General features: G+C 41.6%; 2 protein-coding genes across 11 annotated transcripts in view; both read right to left on the bottom strand.

Moving 5' to 3' along the window:
* Nucleotides 1-15,348, bottom strand: part of LOC139260333 (cytochrome P450 26C1-like) — a 30,132-nt gene extending 14,784 nt beyond the window's left edge. Inside the window, exons 1-4 of the mRNA XM_070876821.1 lie at nt 15,092-15,348; nt 13,581-13,805; nt 12,999-13,274; nt 12,029-12,184 (exon numbers count right to left, since the gene is read on the bottom strand). Of these exons, the coding sequence (XP_070732922.1) occupies nt 12,029-12,184; nt 12,999-13,274; nt 13,581-13,805; nt 15,092-15,295 (861 nt within the window). The 5' untranslated portion in view covers nt 15,296-15,348. The remainder of the gene's footprint in view (nt 1-12,028; nt 12,185-12,998; nt 13,275-13,580; nt 13,806-15,091) is intronic.
* A 26-nt stretch (nt 15,349-15,374) lies between these two features.
* Nucleotides 15,375-19,096, bottom strand: part of exoc6 (exocyst complex component 6) — a 281,622-nt gene continuing 277,900 nt past the window's right edge. For 2 of the 10 annotated variants that reach the window (XR_011592774.1, XR_011592776.1), the window contains exons 24-25: nt 18,597-18,757; nt 15,379-15,518 (exon numbers count right to left, since the gene is read on the bottom strand). Coding sequence is in view for 1 of the 10 variants with exons in the window: in XM_070876814.1 (XP_070732915.1) it covers nt 18,702-18,757 (56 nt within the window). In the remaining 9 variants the exon portion in view is untranslated. Of the gene's footprint in view, nt 15,519-18,480; nt 18,758-19,096 lie in introns of those variants that run through there. The other 8 variants (XR_011592773.1, XR_011592772.1, XR_011592777.1 and 5 more) reach the window with 7 other exon arrangements.

Here is a 19,096-nt window from a genome sequence, read left to right as displayed (position 1 = left end):
GATAGCTCTTTGTCGGCTGGCGCAGATACGATGGGCTGAAATGGCATCCTTCCGTGCTGTAAATTTCTATGATGATTCTACTTCCTGATTTATACTCACCTTGGCCATCGTTCCTCAGCTTGGTTTTCAATTTATTTAAAAAGTTAGCTTCTTTACTTCCCACCCTCATGTATTCCGTTTCCACAAGTATATTAAAGCTAATTAAAGCTTGATTTATTTTTGTATGTAAGTTTTATGAAGATGGCTTCAAGTGTAATGGGATCTTTAATGTTCCTTGTGTCCGGTGAGCTTTCCTTTCTTTTCTCAGAGATTGCTGAAAGCAGTATTGAAAAACCAGTTATGATGTTCTCACATACTTATTAGTTTGTCATATAATATATACAAAGCATTAGAAATGACTGTTTTGGATTATGAGCAGTCAAATGCTTGACATGTTGGTATGACATCCCACTGTCCACCATTTTCATGCAGCCACTAATTTGTTTTTTTAAATCTTGACTGAAATAGTGGATCAAGGAGTGATGTACAAAAGCATTAAGCATTTATTCAACAAGAAATGGCAATTTATTATGAGCAAAATCTTAGCATTAGTGCAGATGCTCATAGTAATGATGCACACCAGAGTGCAAGACTGATATTCTCCATGGTAATAAATGTTGCTGTTATAATTTCTGAATTTCAATTAACAAATAATTTCTGGTAGGTTTGTTCGCTCCTACTAGCCTGATTGCTATAGGGCACTGGCAAGGGATGACATCAATTTATCCTGGTTTTGTCTCATTACAAAATGTTTTGTATGATTTATATTTTTAAAATGTACATAGCCATTCTACACTCATAATTCATCAGGGACAGTATGTCAAAAATCATTTAATATCATGGTGCTTTTCCTAACCCATCAGCTAAATGATCTGTTGTGTACCAGTAATCTGAAACTTGTACTCAATCAACATTAATGCTGACGAAAGGTCATCGACCTGAAATGTTAACTCCGTTTTTCTCTCTCCGCAGATGCTGCCTGACCTGCTGAGTATTTCCAGCATTTTCTGTTTTTATTTCAGATTTCCAGCTTCAGCAATATTTTGCTTTTGTACCGAGTGCTGATGTTTGGTTAGAATACTGGTGACTACATTTGACATGCCGTAAAATAAATGATTATGCTGTTCCTGAACCAGCCCCAGATGATAAAATCCTAAATACATTGAAATATGAAACACAACTTAATTTACATATTCAATCTGATGCCAGTTTCAATGAGTTTAACTGAGCCATCTCCGATCTGTGCTGGGATGGCAATAAAATGGCTTAAACTGGCCTCAGGGCCTCTGGGTTATGGAGAAGGAAGAAAGCAGCCAGGGCTCCTATCCCTGATTTCTATGCAACAACCCCTGCAGGAGATTTGCCAAGTATTTTTTTTTTTCAATTTATTTATTCGTTGCCAATCTTTCCAATTCTTTGTCAGATCATCTTGTCAGATTACAAACGCCAGATCAAGGATCACTCTGCGCCTAGAGCCACTGCACCGTTCCTGGAAGTACTGCAATACCAGGTTGGTGCCATGGAAGTGGGTGTGTGCCCCCCACCCACCTCCGTGGAGGTGGATGGGTCAAGTCAAGCCAACCCCCACCCCACCTCCTATTCCAGCCTGCCAACATTCACGGTCATGGGTCATGTGAATGACAATCACTTGTGTGAGGGGTGCCCATGGAACTATACCTTATCAAGCTGTCAGGACATAAGGGAAAGGAAGTCAATTGGTAAGAGAAAAAGGTCCACATTCAATATAGCAGCAAAAGTTTAAATTTGCTTTTGCAGAACACATATTATTACATATATATTATATACATACATATATTTGTAAAAGAGTTATTACTTTCATATGCTAATCACTTGGCATCTTGTCAATTGCAACATCAGAATACAAATAATACGTAATCCATCCACCAGGCTTTCAAACTCTAGCTGCTGCAAATTCTTCTTTCCTCCAGTCACTACCTATTTAACTCCTCAACTAAATTCTCCAGCATTCCACCTGTATAAATTGGTAAGTTTCAAAGCTGTATTCTGTGTTAAATAAACATGAACTGGATGAGCAATGTTTGTTGCAGAGGAATATTAATAGCTGTGCTGGTTATAATTGAGTAGTTATCTTGTTTAATCATAACAGAATATTCTAATTGTAACCCTGCATTCTGGTTATCAATGAAAGCTCCGTAACTGTACAACATTCATGTTATTACATGTAACTACTTGAAAATCGCTACTCTAAAGACTTTACATGCAGTTAATGTTGGAAAGTCCCTACCTATAAAAACTTGATGTAAGCCGATGGTTTGCCTGGGTGGAGAGCGACCTGGCAGTTGTACAATAAAGCATCATTTAAAAAAAAAATCTTTGAAGTTCTATGGTGCAGGTCTGTTCTCACTTTGCAGACTTCCTCAAATTAACCCTAAAACCACATGTTTATTGTCTTGAGCACTCAGGAGTGAAAGAAAGAACAAACTTGCGTTTATATAGCACTTTTCACAACCTGAGGATATTCCAAAGTACTTCACAGCCAATACATTTCTTTTAAAGCGTCGCCACTTTTGTAATGTAGGGAAACGCAGCCGTCAATTTGCATACAGCAAAGATCCCACAAATAAGAATAGAACAAAAGAACATAAGAAATAGGAGCAGGAGTAGGCCATACGGCCCCTTGAGCCTGTTCCACCAATTAATACAATCGTGGCTGATTACATAGAAACATAGAAAATAGGTGCAGGAGAAGGCCATTCGGCCCTTCGAGCCTGCACCACCATTCAATATGATCATGGCTGATCATTCACCTCAGTACCCCTTTCCCGCTTTCTCTCCATACCCCTTGATCTCTTTTGCTGTAAGTGCCATATCTAACTCCCTCTTGAATATATCCAATGAACTGGCATCAACGACTCTCTGCAGCAGGGAATTCCACAGGTTAACAACTCTCTGAGTGAAGAAGTTCCTCCTCATCTTAGTCCTAAATGGGCTACCCCTTATTCTAAGACTGTCTCCCCTGGTTCTGGACTTCCCCAACATCGGTAACATTCTTCCCGCATCTAACCTATCCCGTCCCGTCAGAATCTTATGCATTTGTATGAGATCCCCTCTCATCCTTCTAAGCTCCAGTGTATAAAGGCCCAGTTGATCCAGTCTCTCCTCATATGACAGTCCAGCCATCCCTGAAATCAGTCTGGTGAACCTTCGCTGCACTCCCTCAATAGCAAGAACGTCCTTCCTCAGATTAGGAGACCAAAACTGAACACAATATTCCAGGTGAGGTCTCACCAAGGCCCTGTACAATTGCAGTAAGACCTCCCTGCTCCTATACTTAAATACCCTAGCTATGAAGGCCAACATGCCATTTGCCTTCGTCACCGCCTGCTGCACCTGCATGCCAACCTTCAATGACACCCAGGTCTCGTTGCACCTTCCCTTTTCCTAATCTGTCGCCACTCAGATAATATTCTGTCTTTGTGTTTTTGCCACCAAAGTGGATAACCTCACATTTATCCACATTATACTGCATCTGCCATGCATTTGCCCACTCACCCAACCTGTCCAAATCACCCTGCAGCCTCTTAGCATCCTCCTCACAGCTCACACCACCACCCAGCTTAGTGTCATCTGCAAACTTGGAGATATTACACTCAATTCCTTTATCCAAATCATTAATGTATAATATAAAGAGCTGGGCTCCCAACACTGAGCCCTGTGGCACTCCACTAGTCACTGCCTCCCATTCCGAAAAGGACCCGTTTATCCCGACTCTCTGCTTCCAGTCTGCCAACCAATTCTCTATCCACGCCAGTATATTACCCCCAATACAATGTGCTTTGATTTTGCACACCCATCTCTTATGTGGGACCTTGTCAAATGCCTTTGAAAGTCCAAATACACTACATCCACTGGTTCTCCCTTGTCCACTTTACATCCTCAAAAAATTCCAGAAGATTTGTCAAGCATGATTTCCCTTTCACAAATCGATGCCGACTTGGACCAATCCTGTCACTGCTCTCCAAATGCGCTGTTATTTTATCCTTAATAATTGGTTCCAACATTTTCCCCACTACTGATGTCAGACTTACCCGTTTTCTCTCTCCCTCCTTTTTTAATTACATCATGGACTCAGGTCCACTTCCCTGCCCACTCCCCATAACCCTTTAATCTCTTATTGGTTAAGAAACTGTCTATCTCTGTCTTAAATTTATTCAATGTCCCAGCTTCCACAGCTCTCTGAGGCAGCGAATTCCACAGATTTACAACCCTCAGAGAAGAAATTCCTCCTCATCTCAGTTTTAATTGGACAGCCCCTTATTCTTAGATTATGCCCTCTAGTTCTAGTCTCCCCCATCAGTGGAAACATTCTCTCTGCATCCACCTTGTCAAGCTCCCTCATAATCTTACATGTATCGATAAGATCACCTCTCATTCTTCTGAATTCCAATGAGTAGAGGCTCAACCTCCTCAACCTTCCCTCATAAGTCAACCCCTCATCTCCGGAATCAACCTAGTGAACCTTCTCTGGACTGCCTCCAAAGCAAGTATATCCTAAATAATAATAAGCTAAATGACCAGATAACCTGTTGATTTTAGGATGTTGGTTGAGGGATAAATGAACTCCTATGCTCTTCTTCAAATAGTGTCTTTGGATCTTTTAAGAACCATCTCATTAATATTATAGGGAGGTTTTATCTACAAGAAGTGAAATTCTAACAGCAGCAGAGAGAAACATGGGTGTTACAAAACTGAAAGGCTTTCCCATTCTCCCACTATTGCCATGTTTTCCCAATATTTTCCATTCCTCCTTTTTTCTCCCATCAGTTTTTTCCTCTCTTTGCCTGAAGGCATAGATTCCTTACTGCTGTACAGTTCCATGGGGATCAATTACCTTCTGATACCTTATCCAAGTATCCACTCTTCATATTTGAGCTTAGACAGTGAGCAACAACAGTCTATTCAACTGTGATGGTCACCACATCCAAACCTATTCCTATTCTCAATGATGACCACATAAAGCATTTCCAGCAGGGCCACTTGATAGCAAAAAAGAGCAGTAACCCTGGCTAGTTTTCAGCTCTCTAACCAAAGGTCTTGAAAAAAAGACTTGCACCTATATAGCAATTTTCACAACCATCGGACATTTCAAAGCGCTTTACAGCCAATTAATTACTTTTTTTGAAGCATAGTCTCTGTTCTAATGTAGGACATGTGGCAGCCAATTTTAGCACAGCAAGCTCCCACAAACAACAATGTGATAATAACCATCATAATGATAATCTGTTTTTTAGTGATGTTGATTGAGGGATAAATACTGGTAAGGACACCGGGGATAACTTTTACGTTCACCGGAGAGAGCAGATGGGGTCTTGGTTTTAATGTCTCATCTGAAAGACAGCACCTCCAACAGTGCACTAGAGCACTCTCTGGAGTGGGACTTGAACCCACAATCTTCAGACTCAAGGGCAAAGGTGCTACCCACTGAACTACGGCTGACACGAAGCCAGTTTTAACACCCCACTGAGATCAGCTAACTCTACACAAATTGGGGATTGAACCTGGAACCTCTCTAGTCTATATGGCTCAGCTAATCATTTCCATATCCAACAGTGGGGGAGCAAAATTTGTGTCTTTATCAAAAAGAATCTCCTAGTGATACACGTTCTCTATACAATCCAAAATACGACATTGAAAGTTAATAACAAGCATTGATGGTGAAAAAATTGTATGAAAGAAATGAAGAGAGAAAATAAAATGGAGAAAGGTTAGGTTTGCTAATATTACATTTTTCTTTTTGAGGAAAAATGTAATGTGATGATATATCTGTTGCCTGACATACTTCAAGGTCAATGGGATTTAGATCAGATAGGCTTCCATTAGGCTTGAGAAGAGGTCTATTTTTCTGAAATGATTCAACCAATAGGACCCAATTTCTCATGGTACAAGAATGAGCACATAATCTGCTTTGGTTTCATCATGCTGTACCAGAGGGAGTAATTATTACCACAAGAAAGCATGAAACAATAAAATGTTATTTGATCCATCGTCCACAGACCATAAACAATCTATCCTATCATGGTCTTTACTCCTCCCACTCAATCTCCGTGATCCCCAAAGTTAATAAAACAAATCTCCAGATTATTCATCTATAAATAGAAGTAAAATATTCCACCCTATCCTGCTGCATACCATATGCAACACTTTCTTCCCTTCCCTTGCATGGAAACAATGCTAGGAAGTATTTTATCATGTTAGTCTGTACCTATCTCTAGGCAATCAAATCATATTCTCAGTCAGATACTTATCCAACTCCTTTATGAAGGAATTGAGTGACACAACTTCAATGCTTTAGGTGGGAATCCACTGGCCTATGGGGAAATTTCTTCTGATCTCTAGTTTTATTAGAGGTGGACCTGAAGTTCTCCAAGAGAGCGATGTGCATTACTCTGTTGTTACCACTATCAATAGGTCAAGTTGATTGGGCTGCCTAAATTGGATAGTGAAAATCCTAATAAGCTGTCCATGTTAATTTAGGGCTGATCCTATTGCCACTGGTGAATAGACCACTATCTAACTTGAGTGCACAAGATAGGCCAGGATCACAAGGTACAGAGCAGAGACTCCTCTGCACCCCTCAAACCACCAAGCATAATAAAATATTCATATATAATAATTACAATCAAGGCAAGGATGTAGAATTGATAGAAACTTGGCCATTATTTAATTATCGTTGAAGAATGTGTGCAGGTAGCACCCCCACATCTTCCATTCCTCCTCCTTGGAGATGACTTTTCTGAAATTGCATGCCTATTTCAATCTTATTGCCTGTGTATCTATTTTATCCTAAATGGCGACATCATTTTTAAGCCTATGTGTTGTAAAACATTACCTGTTTTGATTATTTCAGGGCTAGATTTTTGGCTTTCTCTGTTTTGGGGCGAAAATGGAGGGGTGTGTGAAAATTACCGCCCAATTAGCATCAGCGATTAATTGCCTAACTTTCGGCACTTGGGGTTTGCACCAGGGGCACAGCGCAAAGGGAGTCATTGCACTATTTTTCAGGACGCAAAATGGGATCCTCGCCAACGGGAGTGCTGCGAAAGAGACCTTGGGACTGGAATAAAAATTCAAACAAATATTCAAAAAACATTGCCAACACCCTTACCTGAAAAATCACTGTAAAAATATAAAAAAAATAAAAACTTTAACTTACCTTCTTTTCAGTTTTTCTAACTTACCGCTGCTGGCAGGGTTGGACCGCTGTGTTTTCCCTGATGGTCTTCTGGATGTGGCGTACGGATCGGGTGAGTGCCGAAACTCGGATGTTGTCGCAATCCGAGTGGGTACACCCCGGCACAGCTTTCCCTGGCGGTGATTCCAAGCGCTACCGCAAAAACCGAGCCGAGGATCGCGCCCGGGCAAAAACAGCTTAGCACCCGGTTTTTCGCCGCAGATGGTCAAAACGCGGTAAAAACCCAGTTGCAAACCACCCAAAAATCCAGTCGCTTGAGTCTGTGAGAAAATACCAGTACAGTACCGAAATTTTAATAAAATAACAGACCTTAAGAAACGTATAAAAATACACTTGGTTTAACTAATGCCATTTAAATATCTGCTCAGAGGAGAATGTCAAAAGGAATAAAAAGCTGGTATCAGTAACAGTGACCATGAAGCTGTCAGATTGATATAAAAAACCCAACTGGTTCACCAATGTCTTTTAGGGAAGGAAATCTGCTATCCTTACCTGGTCTGGCCTATATGTGATTCCAGACCCCACTCCTTAACTCTTAACTGCCCTCTAAAGTGGCCTAGCAAACTCCTCAGTTGTATTAAATCTACAGTGGTTTAAGAAGAAGGCCCACTACCACCTTCTCAGGGCAATTAGGAATGGACAATAAATGCTGGCTTTGCCACCAGGCTCACATCCAAAGAATGAATTAAAAAATATATGAATATAGATACCATGTAAGAGTAGGCACTGATTTCACACTTGATTAAGGTATGAAACTACTACTTCCTATAGTGAGGTTACTATAAATTCTAAATAAATTTTGGCTGTGTTCAGCAGTTGTCTCAGAAGAGCCCAGTTGGGCAAATACTAAGAGTATTGGAACAAAGGAAAATGCTCATCTTTGCCACACTTCTCCACCCAATCAAGACACAGTTAGCCATACCCAATGTGATCCATTTTGATAGCGGAAATGAGCTGTGGATTGAACAAATTGTAAAAAAGATAAGGATTCTGAAGTTTTCAATTATACAGATCTTTTGCCTGACCAGTGAAAGAGGAAATGAGAATGGAAACTATTTTCTTCACCGGTCATTAATTCTATTAAAATGAACTTTTATCCAGAGAAGGAGTCATAATTATTTGTACCACCTTAGGGAGGGTGAACAATGACATAGACAGTATAGGCATTTGGTATAATAATTCCATCAGGATCAGGACTGAGTTGTATTTCCACTGCAGGGGCCTCGTCACCAGAGCAAAGAGTAGTGGAGACAGAAAGGACCAAATTGTGCCCATGTACAGAGTCTACATTTTTAGTTTACGTTATTGTTCTTGGTGTTGACTTTAAGAGAATAATTAACTTAATACTGTTAACATCTAAGATTGGTAGCTACAGAATTGCTTCGAGCCCAACAATATCTTGTATGCAGTCACTGGCTTTGAATTGAATTCTGACAGCCAGGAAAGAGCTCTGTGTGTGTACATTTACAACATATGGAGAGTTTTATAAGTGTGCAGAAGGAGAGTCTATTTTATCAAAGTATTACAAAAATAAATACAGCTTAAGTTAGTAAAGTGTCCAGCAGGTCCCATAGATCCTGAAACACTTCTTGGATCCAGTTTCCCAAGCCTCTAAATGTGATGTCTAAAGAAAGGGATGTGAAAACTTCCCTGAGGGCATCTCACAGTACTACAGTGTAGAGTCTGGTTATCACCGATGCAAAAGTAGCAGTATAACTGCACTCCGAGGCAGAAGATGTTTATATTGCCTGGCTCCCACCAGCCAGGAACTCTTAATCATTCTTCTCAGGCATCTTTCCTGCACTCCCAGAATACATATACACACACAGATCTCTCTCTACGCTAAAAATTATAATGTTTCAAACACGGTGACTCTTGGGCTTTTAAATTAAGTTCAGGTGTAATTAAAAAGAGCCCAGAGGGTTCCAGCCGAAGTATCTTGCAAACTAGGGTTGACACTGTAATGGATTTACACACCATGCATTGTTTAAAACCCAGCAGTGTGAAATTACCCCACCAGAGAGCCTCACACCAATCCACTCAGGCCATGATACAGATTAACACTGTAAATTTAACGCCAGAGCAACAAGGAAATCCCTTCACAACAAAACTGAATTTGCAGTGTAAATGCTTCCTTAGTCAGTAAAATCAAAATCATTGTAGAGTATGAAAATAAATTGTTGGTTTATTCAAATCCCTCTCCAAACTCAGATAACACCAAGGAACTTCTCCAGGAATGATATACATCAAGCATAATGTTGAGTAGGTGCCAAGGATCACTGAGTGACATCTTTCTGATCATTGGTGGCATGTCTGGCTACTTGCAAGTGGTTTAATGGGATTTATTTTACATTGGGTTCCTTCTATCAAAGTAAAATGGAGCTGAAAAGGGGAAGGTTAAAAAAAATTGCACTTCTGGCAGGACAGATGCGGTGCAGCGTGTAATTGCAGGCACAACTTAGAACACTATATTCATTTCTGCAATGTTCTCACTATGTGAAGTCTAATTTAGAAGATAAATAAATATGTTATTTTATGTCTTGGTGTCAGTAAAAGTTCCGAGTTTAGATGTTCAAGAATTTTCTGAATCTTCCCACTTACAATTTACCAAGTCATGTAATCCCCTAGAATGGGTTACATCTCTATAATACATTCTTAGGTATCTCTTACTCTATATGTCATGGTCAGATCAACTACATGAGTCTGTTGCATCTAAACTACCAAAACTGGAGCATTATCTTCTTACAAGCGATATATTATTTTTCTATTCAGAACTAAGATATATTAATGGCTGATTAGTGAAATGAATCCATATTTCTCTCCATTTTTGCTGTAGTTTCTGGGAAGTCCCTAATGTTGTTCAATTCCACTATCGCTATATTGATCCATCAGTGGAAAAAATTCCAATGAAACCATTATCAATGGTGAGCTTGAAACAAATAGTGCATTTACAGTACAGCTTTAGTGTTGCTTTAGTTTCCACTTTACACCATTGCTAAAGATGCAGTATGAATCCAGAATCAGGGCCCAGCCTAAGTAAAGAGAGAGGCGTTGTGGGGCAGGGACGATCTTGCACCCCTTGTATTTGACTGCATAGTGTGTAACTCCAGTGCCCTGTCAAACCAACATTACATTTGGTCTTCCTGAAACTTGCTGGTCTTCCAGAGCAAGGAGATGTCCACGGCCGACTGTTGCAGACTGGCGCAATCCAAGGTCCAGGAGTACGTGCTGAGGGACGCACTAAATATTGGTGCAGTCGCCACAAAGGCACGATGAGGAAGAGCCACAGTTTAAGGCCCTTCTGCCACGGTAAACCCAGGAGATGGAATCAGGCCCTCCTCGGGCTGTACTTGTTAATCTGCTTGTATACATAGAGCACCATGTACTGAAAAACACCTGTGCTGTGCCATGCATAATGAAAGTCTCTGCACTGTTTAGTAACTTGTAAAGAAATGTAAATGTATCCCCATCCGGTCTGTGTACTGCATTCATCTGCATAGTGCTACACGTAACGTGATTCGTGATCGGTATTGAAATGTACTTTGGAATCTAATGTAAACCTGTTTTCATCTGCTCCATGTAATACCTTCATTTGCACAGTACTACATGTAACATGATTTATGGATTGTACTAAACTGTACCTAGAAATGAAATGTACGCTAGTGCATTGTATGGAACTGCTGTCAGCATCCAAACCAATTGTATGGAATTGCTGACCGCAAGGCACTGAGCTATTTTCCAATGTATTGTGAAAATTTTATATAATAAAGTAGATTTTGGGGGGGGAAAAAATTACATTTAGGGGAGTTCATTTAAAGAGTGTTTGGCATTACCATCTGCATTCTCTATGTGATGAAGAGGAGCTGTGCCTATGCATGTAACCCATTGACGAGCAGAGCTCTCTCCTGGGCAGATGAGTTCCAGGCAGTTAGTATAAAGAGGATACTGTACTATCCAGATGGAACCAACACTGGAGCTGGTGGTCTGAGAGGACTCATTCATACTGAACTTCCAAACCTCAATCCTACTTCCAGGCTTGAAGATGGTTCAGACCATTGGCCTTAAGGTCTGAGTGATGACACACACACAACACACGTGCACTAAACTGTGTCTGCCTTTTGGAGCTACTAACAACCGTTTTACCATTATTGCCAGGAGGGACAGTCAATTGGAGAAAGGTTTCAGATATAATTTCAGTTTTTTTAAAAAACTCTAGCTCTGCTCGATTTGCCCTGGGGATATCCGCACTGCAGAAGACCACGTTCACAGCACAGCTGTACTCAAACACCCAGTGCTGGGGGTCAACTGTTGGCGCTGCAGATGGATTCGATCTGACGTGAACTGTTTACATATCGTCTTAAGTAGTGCCATGAAATGGGAACCGTTTCGCTGGGACCCTAAAAGGTGGTGAGTGAAGTTACCCCGAAACGATCAGCTGCAGTATACAATAGCAGTATACAATAGCAAAAGTCAGTAAGACCACTATTTCTGCACACTGAGGTTCAAACCATTTGCCTCCGTGCTGTTATCTGCAGTTTTAACTTGCAGAGATTCAAATGTTTATTCAGATAGTTCAGAAATTCAAATATTTAGATAGTTCAGGGATTCAAATGCTTGTGTGTTAAGGTTCATAGTTTTATTTATTCGGGAAGCAATGGGAAAAATGACGATAATAGAAATAAAGATTGCGAAAATAGAAAGAAAAGTTGGAAAGAGGATGGAAGATGAAAGGAATAGGCATCGGGATCCGATTACCTTCAATTCCTGGAGGCTCAGCTCCTTCCCGTTCTCCCTCGCACTGTTCAGCATAAAGTCCAGCGCATCGGGGTTCGCACCTGGACTGTTTGTCTGCAGCTTTTCTGTGATCGCTTTTTCCAGATACTCGTGCAGTGCGTTACGTGCTTTGATGCCCTATTTAAAAAAAACAATTATACTGCACTTCAAATGGTCTCAATCGGAGTTCACGTTATATTTAAGGCGTATCGAGATCATACTGTCTGATAACTAGATTCAATGCGGCCTCAGTCTCGGATTTAAAAAGCTGCACCATTCGATCATGTTGGTTTGAATCTGATACTTACCCTTTTGAATTGCAGCATTTACACAGAATGAGTGTTCTGTACAACGCTGAACCTGCTTGAGTGGGATGTTTTTTTTAATGCCACTGTAATTTAAGATATAGTTGTGTGAACACAATTATATCGAAATATAAAACTTTTGGAACAGTTTAAATTCAAAGTTCTGCGTGAACATATCAGAAGGTTTTAAAACTTCCTAATTTACAAAAGGAGAGAAAATATGGGCGTCTTTGAGATTTCTAAAAAACAATACTGTTTGCTTAGAAACTGAAGCGGCCAAAACCTTCTTTCAATGTAGCACCTTACCTCCCTTGGAAAATAATAAATAAAAGTCTGATGGGATCAAGCTTCACCCAACTGTGCTCGAGGTTGAATGAAACATGGATCTGGTCTGTGGGAGAGGGGTTTTTATTGAGTCAGGTTGCAAGACTGATATAGTCTGCGAGACACAATACTGAACAGTCCAATTGTCCAACTGCTTCTACATGTCTATTGTTGAGGCACTTTCAGTGGGAACGACAGACAGAGATAAAGTCTGAGCCCATTTTAGGATAAAGAGATGATGAATGGCAGGGGCCGGTGAAGAGACTGCACCGGGCAGGAATGGATGCCGGAGATCGGGTAGATAGAGCCGGCTCGGGCCTTACCTTCCTCAGCCCGCTGAAGGGGATGTCCAGAGGCAGCGAGAAGATATTGTCCATCAGCTGCTCGAAGATGCTGGAGAGACGGTCGAGCTGTTGGTCGGCCGCCCGGAGACCGAGCAGGATCCGGATGGCGATGCCGAAAGTCAGCGCTTTGGCGGCGGGGTAGACGGCGAGTGGAGCCCGCTCCCCGCACCATCCCCGCACCCGACTGCGGATCGCCCGCTGGATGCTAGGAATGTAGCTGTCCAGGGCGGCGTGGCTGAACACCCGAGCAAGGATCTGCAATGAAAATTGGAGCGGGAGAGCAAAGAAAGGCGGTCATTCCCTCCATTTAACCCCCCCTCCCCACCCGCTCATTGTGATATATTAAATGCTTAAAGTTCAGCATGTTTCCAAATACAAGAACCACGGCGCCACAAACGGGACCATGCACGTCGAACAGACCCGAAATTGGCTTAGATTGCAGCCCTGGAGTCTGGATGTTTAACCCGACCATTCGCATCCCATAAACTCACTGCAATCTTGTGTTATCCAAAGCGAGCCCCCTTCCCTCGCCAAACACGGAATGAATGGCCCGTTCCTTACCCTCCTCCTCTGGCGGTGCAGCTCCCCACTGGAGTTGGCCAACGTGTTGAAGCCCAGGAGGATCCGGGTGCTGTGAGGCCACTGAGCGCTCACCAGACTGTGCTCTCCCAACAGGATCTTGCGGATATTCTCGGCACCGGTCACTCGGATCACCGGCCTGCCCAGGAGGTGTGTTTTGAAGACGTTTCCATATTTCTCTCTCCTCGAAGCATGAAAGTTGGAACCCTGCCGCAAGAAGGAGTGACTGAGAACTGGGAGCTAGCTGTGTGTGTCTGCCCACCTCTGCATCCGAACTACTTCCCGTCAGCTCAAAAAAACACCTGAGATTAAAGCCAAGTGTTTCAGGCAATCGAGACTGGAGTGCATCATCACGCCCGGCAACCAAATTTTAATTTGATTTTACGTTTTAAAGTTTAATTTGTTTTCATTGCCGGTGCTTTTAGTGTCCCCCTCCCCTTTTATAGGGGGCACTGGAAAAATTTGATTTTAGCCCCCAAAAAAAAAGAAAAAAAAAAGGGGCCTTGAAAATGTCTGCTGTGTCACCCAGGCGGGTGGCATGGTTTTAATGTTTATGTTTATTTTCAGGTAAACTCAAAAGAGTTTCAGGCAATCGAGGCGTTCGGAGGAATTATCCCCAGTGGGATACTTTAACCACCCGTCACCAATTGGAGAAAATACTCCCGTCCCCATTCCCTGGTGGGTAATATGTCTGACACTGACCATATCGTCAGCCCCTTTCTGAAACAAATGTCTAAACAGCGGGACATTCTCCGCGGGGACACCAGAGCGCGGGTCAGCTAGAATTTGTGCTGTTTGAGATGTGCTTTCTCCACAATAAGTGTTCTCACCTTCCCGGCCGGGCTGATCGAGCCCAACCACTTTCCCCGTGCAGATGTCATTCCTTCATTACTAGTTACTGCTCCATTGTTCTTTTTATATACTGAAGTATTATTGTGTGAATATTCACAAATTAAAACAGTGGGTTATAATCCTAACCGTTCGGATCTATTAGCCACGCATATTTACGGGGATATTTTGCTTTCTCCGGCCACATTCAGTACTGAACATTGTAATCTTCCACGGATTTATGAAGAATTTAAAACAACGCATTTTATTGAAAGGTGTGTGAGCTCACGGTGAGAACTCAGATTATGACACACTAACGTGTATGGAAACATCCTACCACCTAGCTCAAGGCACATCAATGCTCTGGATTTTATTGGGAGCAAGCACTGTTACCCACCTGTCGGAGGAGGATATAAATCAAAGAGCCAATAAACGAGCAAACTGCCTTAGTGGGGCGCCTCCTGTTTTTATCAGAATAGATAAAACGCGTTGAAAAAGAACGCCGATTATTTCATTTCGCCGCATTTACAGTTATAAAAGATTATAGAGTTGGCCAGTTCACACCGCCAGAGACAAAATAATCAACCGGCGTGGAGCTCCCGATAGAAATGTTTAACTTGTAGCATTGCACTGCTGACTAACTAATGCTGCCTTCCCTTCCATACCTGTACCATCCAGTGCAGCGTCTCTCCGAGTAATGGCCAGCCCATCGAACCCTTGGGAAGCGGCAGCTTGTTGTCCCTGTCTCTGGTCACATTCCAGCCCAGGGTCCATAGTTGCCGGGACACAGCGAGCAGGAGCAGCACTGAGAGCAGCGAGGTGAGAGCAGTAGCCAGCGCCGACAGGTAGTCAGCCCCGAGCAGGAACATCGCCAGCAGCCGACAGCTCGATTTACAGAGCCGAGCGCTTGATTGTCACACTGTGCTTCTTATCCCCGCCCGCCGTGAATTTACAGTCTCGAGAAGAGTTTTTTTTTTAAAGACAGGGACGCAGTTTTCTCCCCCAGTGATCAAGGCAGGACCGGTAACAGGCAATGGAATGCCCCAAATCCCAGCCGGGCTGTTGGGCGAATCTCCGGGATCCACTCGTGTCCTACACACAAAAGGTTTGTTTGCTTAAAGAAACTCAAACCGCCATCGATCCTTAGTGAAAGTATCAATTACTAGAGTAGCGATTTAAAGTGATTGTTTATTCAAACTTGTCCAATAAATTGAAAACTAAAATCTAGTTGAAACTGACTTTACAATCGTGGTTATAGATTTTTTAAAACAAAAATGCAATAGTATTTCACCGTAATGATGGCCAATTTGGTAAGAGAAATACTGGAACATAAATAACGTTTCATAAAACACAAAAACATGCATTCTTGTGGTAATGGTAGTTTATTTATTGAAACTTTCCAATTGCATTCGGGCTACGGGTCCTCTAAGTTCCAGTCTCAACTTGCAAAATGCAGTACCATTGTTTTCTATCCTTCAGCGTTTACGGAAATAATTCCCTTAATCTTTGAATGCAGGATATTTGAATGTACCTTTGAACTAAAAGGCGGCGAACCACGCGTATCCCTTGGTTTAGTTCCCTCAATAAAGTAACACATGGCAATATTCCTTTCATTTCAACCTTAATGCAGCGCTCATTGGTTTGGGGATTTTAAAGGTTAGATTTTACTGTTTCAAATCAGCTATTTGGTTGTGGCATATGAGAAAAGATAAAATATGGAAGTACTGTTAAGTATTATCCTGGCCAGCTAATGACAGCGTGTCACCTGTACCCAACAATTTGTGGATTCAACACATTGAACGAATCTCCGCTCCAAAACCGAAGATAACTTAAACAGATCAATCCACAAGCATACAATTATATAATTAGACTCGAACTGAATATGACAAACGTTGCCACAGAACATTCCTTGTTCGAGAGAGAGAGCGGTTTCCAATAACATATCTGGTTGAAACTGTTCTTTACAAAAAATTCCAACAACAGACTTGTTCATAATTTGATCAAATCCAATGTTTTGATTTAGTTTTGATCTTGCCTTCTGAAAACATGTCGAATCGGATCCATATCTAACCAGCAGTGCCCACAATCCTAGACAAGACCCTGCTGGAACTCCGGCGGCAAAGCGTGAAAGTTTACAGGTTTTAAATCACACGTGTCAGTGAAACACTCAAAACAAATAATAGATTCGCTAACCAGAGAAACCATCAAAACTTACTCTTGTGCCAGACGTGCAATTGAAAGCGCTCGGATGAGTCAGTCCCGTTTTATCAGATCGCATAGCAGTATTCGTTCAAAATCCCACTATAAACGTGCTCCGGATGTGTATTGGAGGTTTTTTTTGTGTATAGCGTTTTTATAGATATTCGCTAACCAGACCATCCACCTCCTCGGATGACGTCGTTGGCAAATTTAAATACTTTGCAGCGTTGCAATCAGATTGTGATAATCCGTGCCAAATTAGAGGGATTTAGGGGGAAGTGATCGCGGTGATTAAAATCGAAGGAGCAAGAAAGAGTGAGTGGGAGAGCAGGCAGTGTGACAGATGACTGGCGCTGCCGGGACTCGGTGGCAACTCAATGAGAGAACAGGTAACCAATAGCCGGAACTACACAAACTCCCCACATCGACACAGCCAGCCACCGCCACAGATCCTCCCCTAGAACAGTCAGTACACTCCAAACAACCGTCGGCCAAAAGAAACCCGGCTAATGCGATCACAAACTTCTTCTGTCATTCACTGAGGAAGGTTGAACACTTCGTTATCTTTAACAGTCAGTTTAACTAAAGTCAGTGCCTAGAGGCAAGTATTTATGAAGTTTACTTTATCCATTATAAGGCAATGTTCGCATGCAGGACGATTCAATTCATAATTTGGCATTCTGACTTTGTAAGAATACAAGACAAGCACAATGCATGCATGGTCTTTTCATCTGCTATATGTGGCATTATGATAATGGTTATTTCGCGTGCTTCTATTTAATGCATCACCTGCTTTTCAAGATCCACCAAGTTTATTAAAAGAGACGGGTGGGGCTTTTTAGAGACAGATGTGCTGCGCGCACACGGACAGTGAAATCCTGGAGATAGATATAGGATAACACTACCTCATAACCACTAGGCATACAGTAAAGGACGGTAGGACATATTAAAAATATAAAGGATTTACACATATCAGGAATGTATGTGTAAAAATGTACTGGGCCGGCATACACTGAGGGTCCATCCAGAATTATTAGGCGTGTAACTTTGTCAAAGAATACTCGTTTACTTACCCACTGTCTTACAAATGAACTGTAAAAGTGACAAGCACGTAGAGCTTAATTGGGCATTAATCCTCATCCAGCTTTATACTGTGAACCCTCACCCAGCCTTATACTGAGAGTTAATCCTCACCCAGCCTTATACTGGGATTTAACCCTCACCCAGCCTTATACTGAGATTTAACCCTCACCCAGTCTTGTACGGAGTTATCCCTAACCCAGCCGCAATGCTTTCTTTATTCTCGAAATTGATAATTGTGGTCTAAACACGGGAAAATCTGTGTATTTCACCATCCATAACGCTAAATAATTCACACGAACATTAAATATAATTCACATCGGAAAGTACTGGCATTTTTAACTTTATATTTCTTTAAATTGCCAGGATAAATTGTTTGCGGATATAAAATATAATGGGCTGATTGGATTCTTTCGAAGAGATTTAAAATGAAATGATCGCTAAAATTCACAGATGGGCGCCTTTAAATAACCTCAAAAAGATAACCCGCACTCTGCAGGCTCCAAGCATTCAAATATTAACCACCAGACTACATAAATGAGCTCCGGTGTAAATTGGATTGGAATTTGTTTAATAACTTCCAGTACAACATTATTTTAACAAGCACATCCCAAAAACAAAATGCTCACTATTTTTAGTTGCTGCCCTTATCACTATGATACGGAATTGCAGGCTCACTCCTTTGGCGCTCGCTCCTGGCCGAAAGTTGGGACGCTCTAATGTACTAAGTCCCTGCTCGCATTTGGTGCACGTTATGACCAGACCTCGACTTTTTTCCAACACTCTTTACGATTATTTAATGTACAATAATGTTAGTAGCCTAGTTGCTGCCACACTCGCTACTTTTGTATTTACGGAAGAATTATTTTTTCACCACCACACCCTGTTCACCTTTAAAGTAGTTCCTCTTCCCAATATTTGTTTTCCTCCAGAGATGAGAGTGGTTTTGGATTTAATGATCCACATTGGGGGGTTGTCGTTTCGAACTGTCCTTCCTTAACCCAGACCACCGACTGTGCGAGTATTCTTGATCGAAATCCTTGAAAATACTACTTGGAAGCAGAAATTCCGCAAGTTACCACTGGAAAAAGTTATTACTTTTATGTCTTTTAAACTCCGCAAATTTTAAAATCAAATTATTTTATTCCATTTCGATTAAGCACTATCTTTGGATTGCCAGACCCGAACCAGACGTTGTTATAGAAGCTGCCTGACCTGTTGAGTGTCCCTGCATTTTCTGTTTTTAGCTCGGTTATATATTTGGTATCATTTGGTTTTCTTTACACACAGTGAGCCAGTTTCACTTTGCTAAGTTGATTCTGTACTTCTCAGTTCTCGACCCCCTATCAGCACTTTCTTTGAATTTAACTTCCTTAGTTGATCCAGAGCCC

This window comes from Pristiophorus japonicus, chromosome 3, assembly GCF_044704955.1.
Source record: "Pristiophorus japonicus isolate sPriJap1 chromosome 3, sPriJap1.hap1, whole genome shotgun sequence".
Classification (NCBI taxonomy): Eukaryota; Metazoa; Chordata; class Chondrichthyes; family Pristiophoridae; genus Pristiophorus; species Pristiophorus japonicus.
This window is presented reverse-complemented; position numbering and strand designations above follow the sequence as displayed.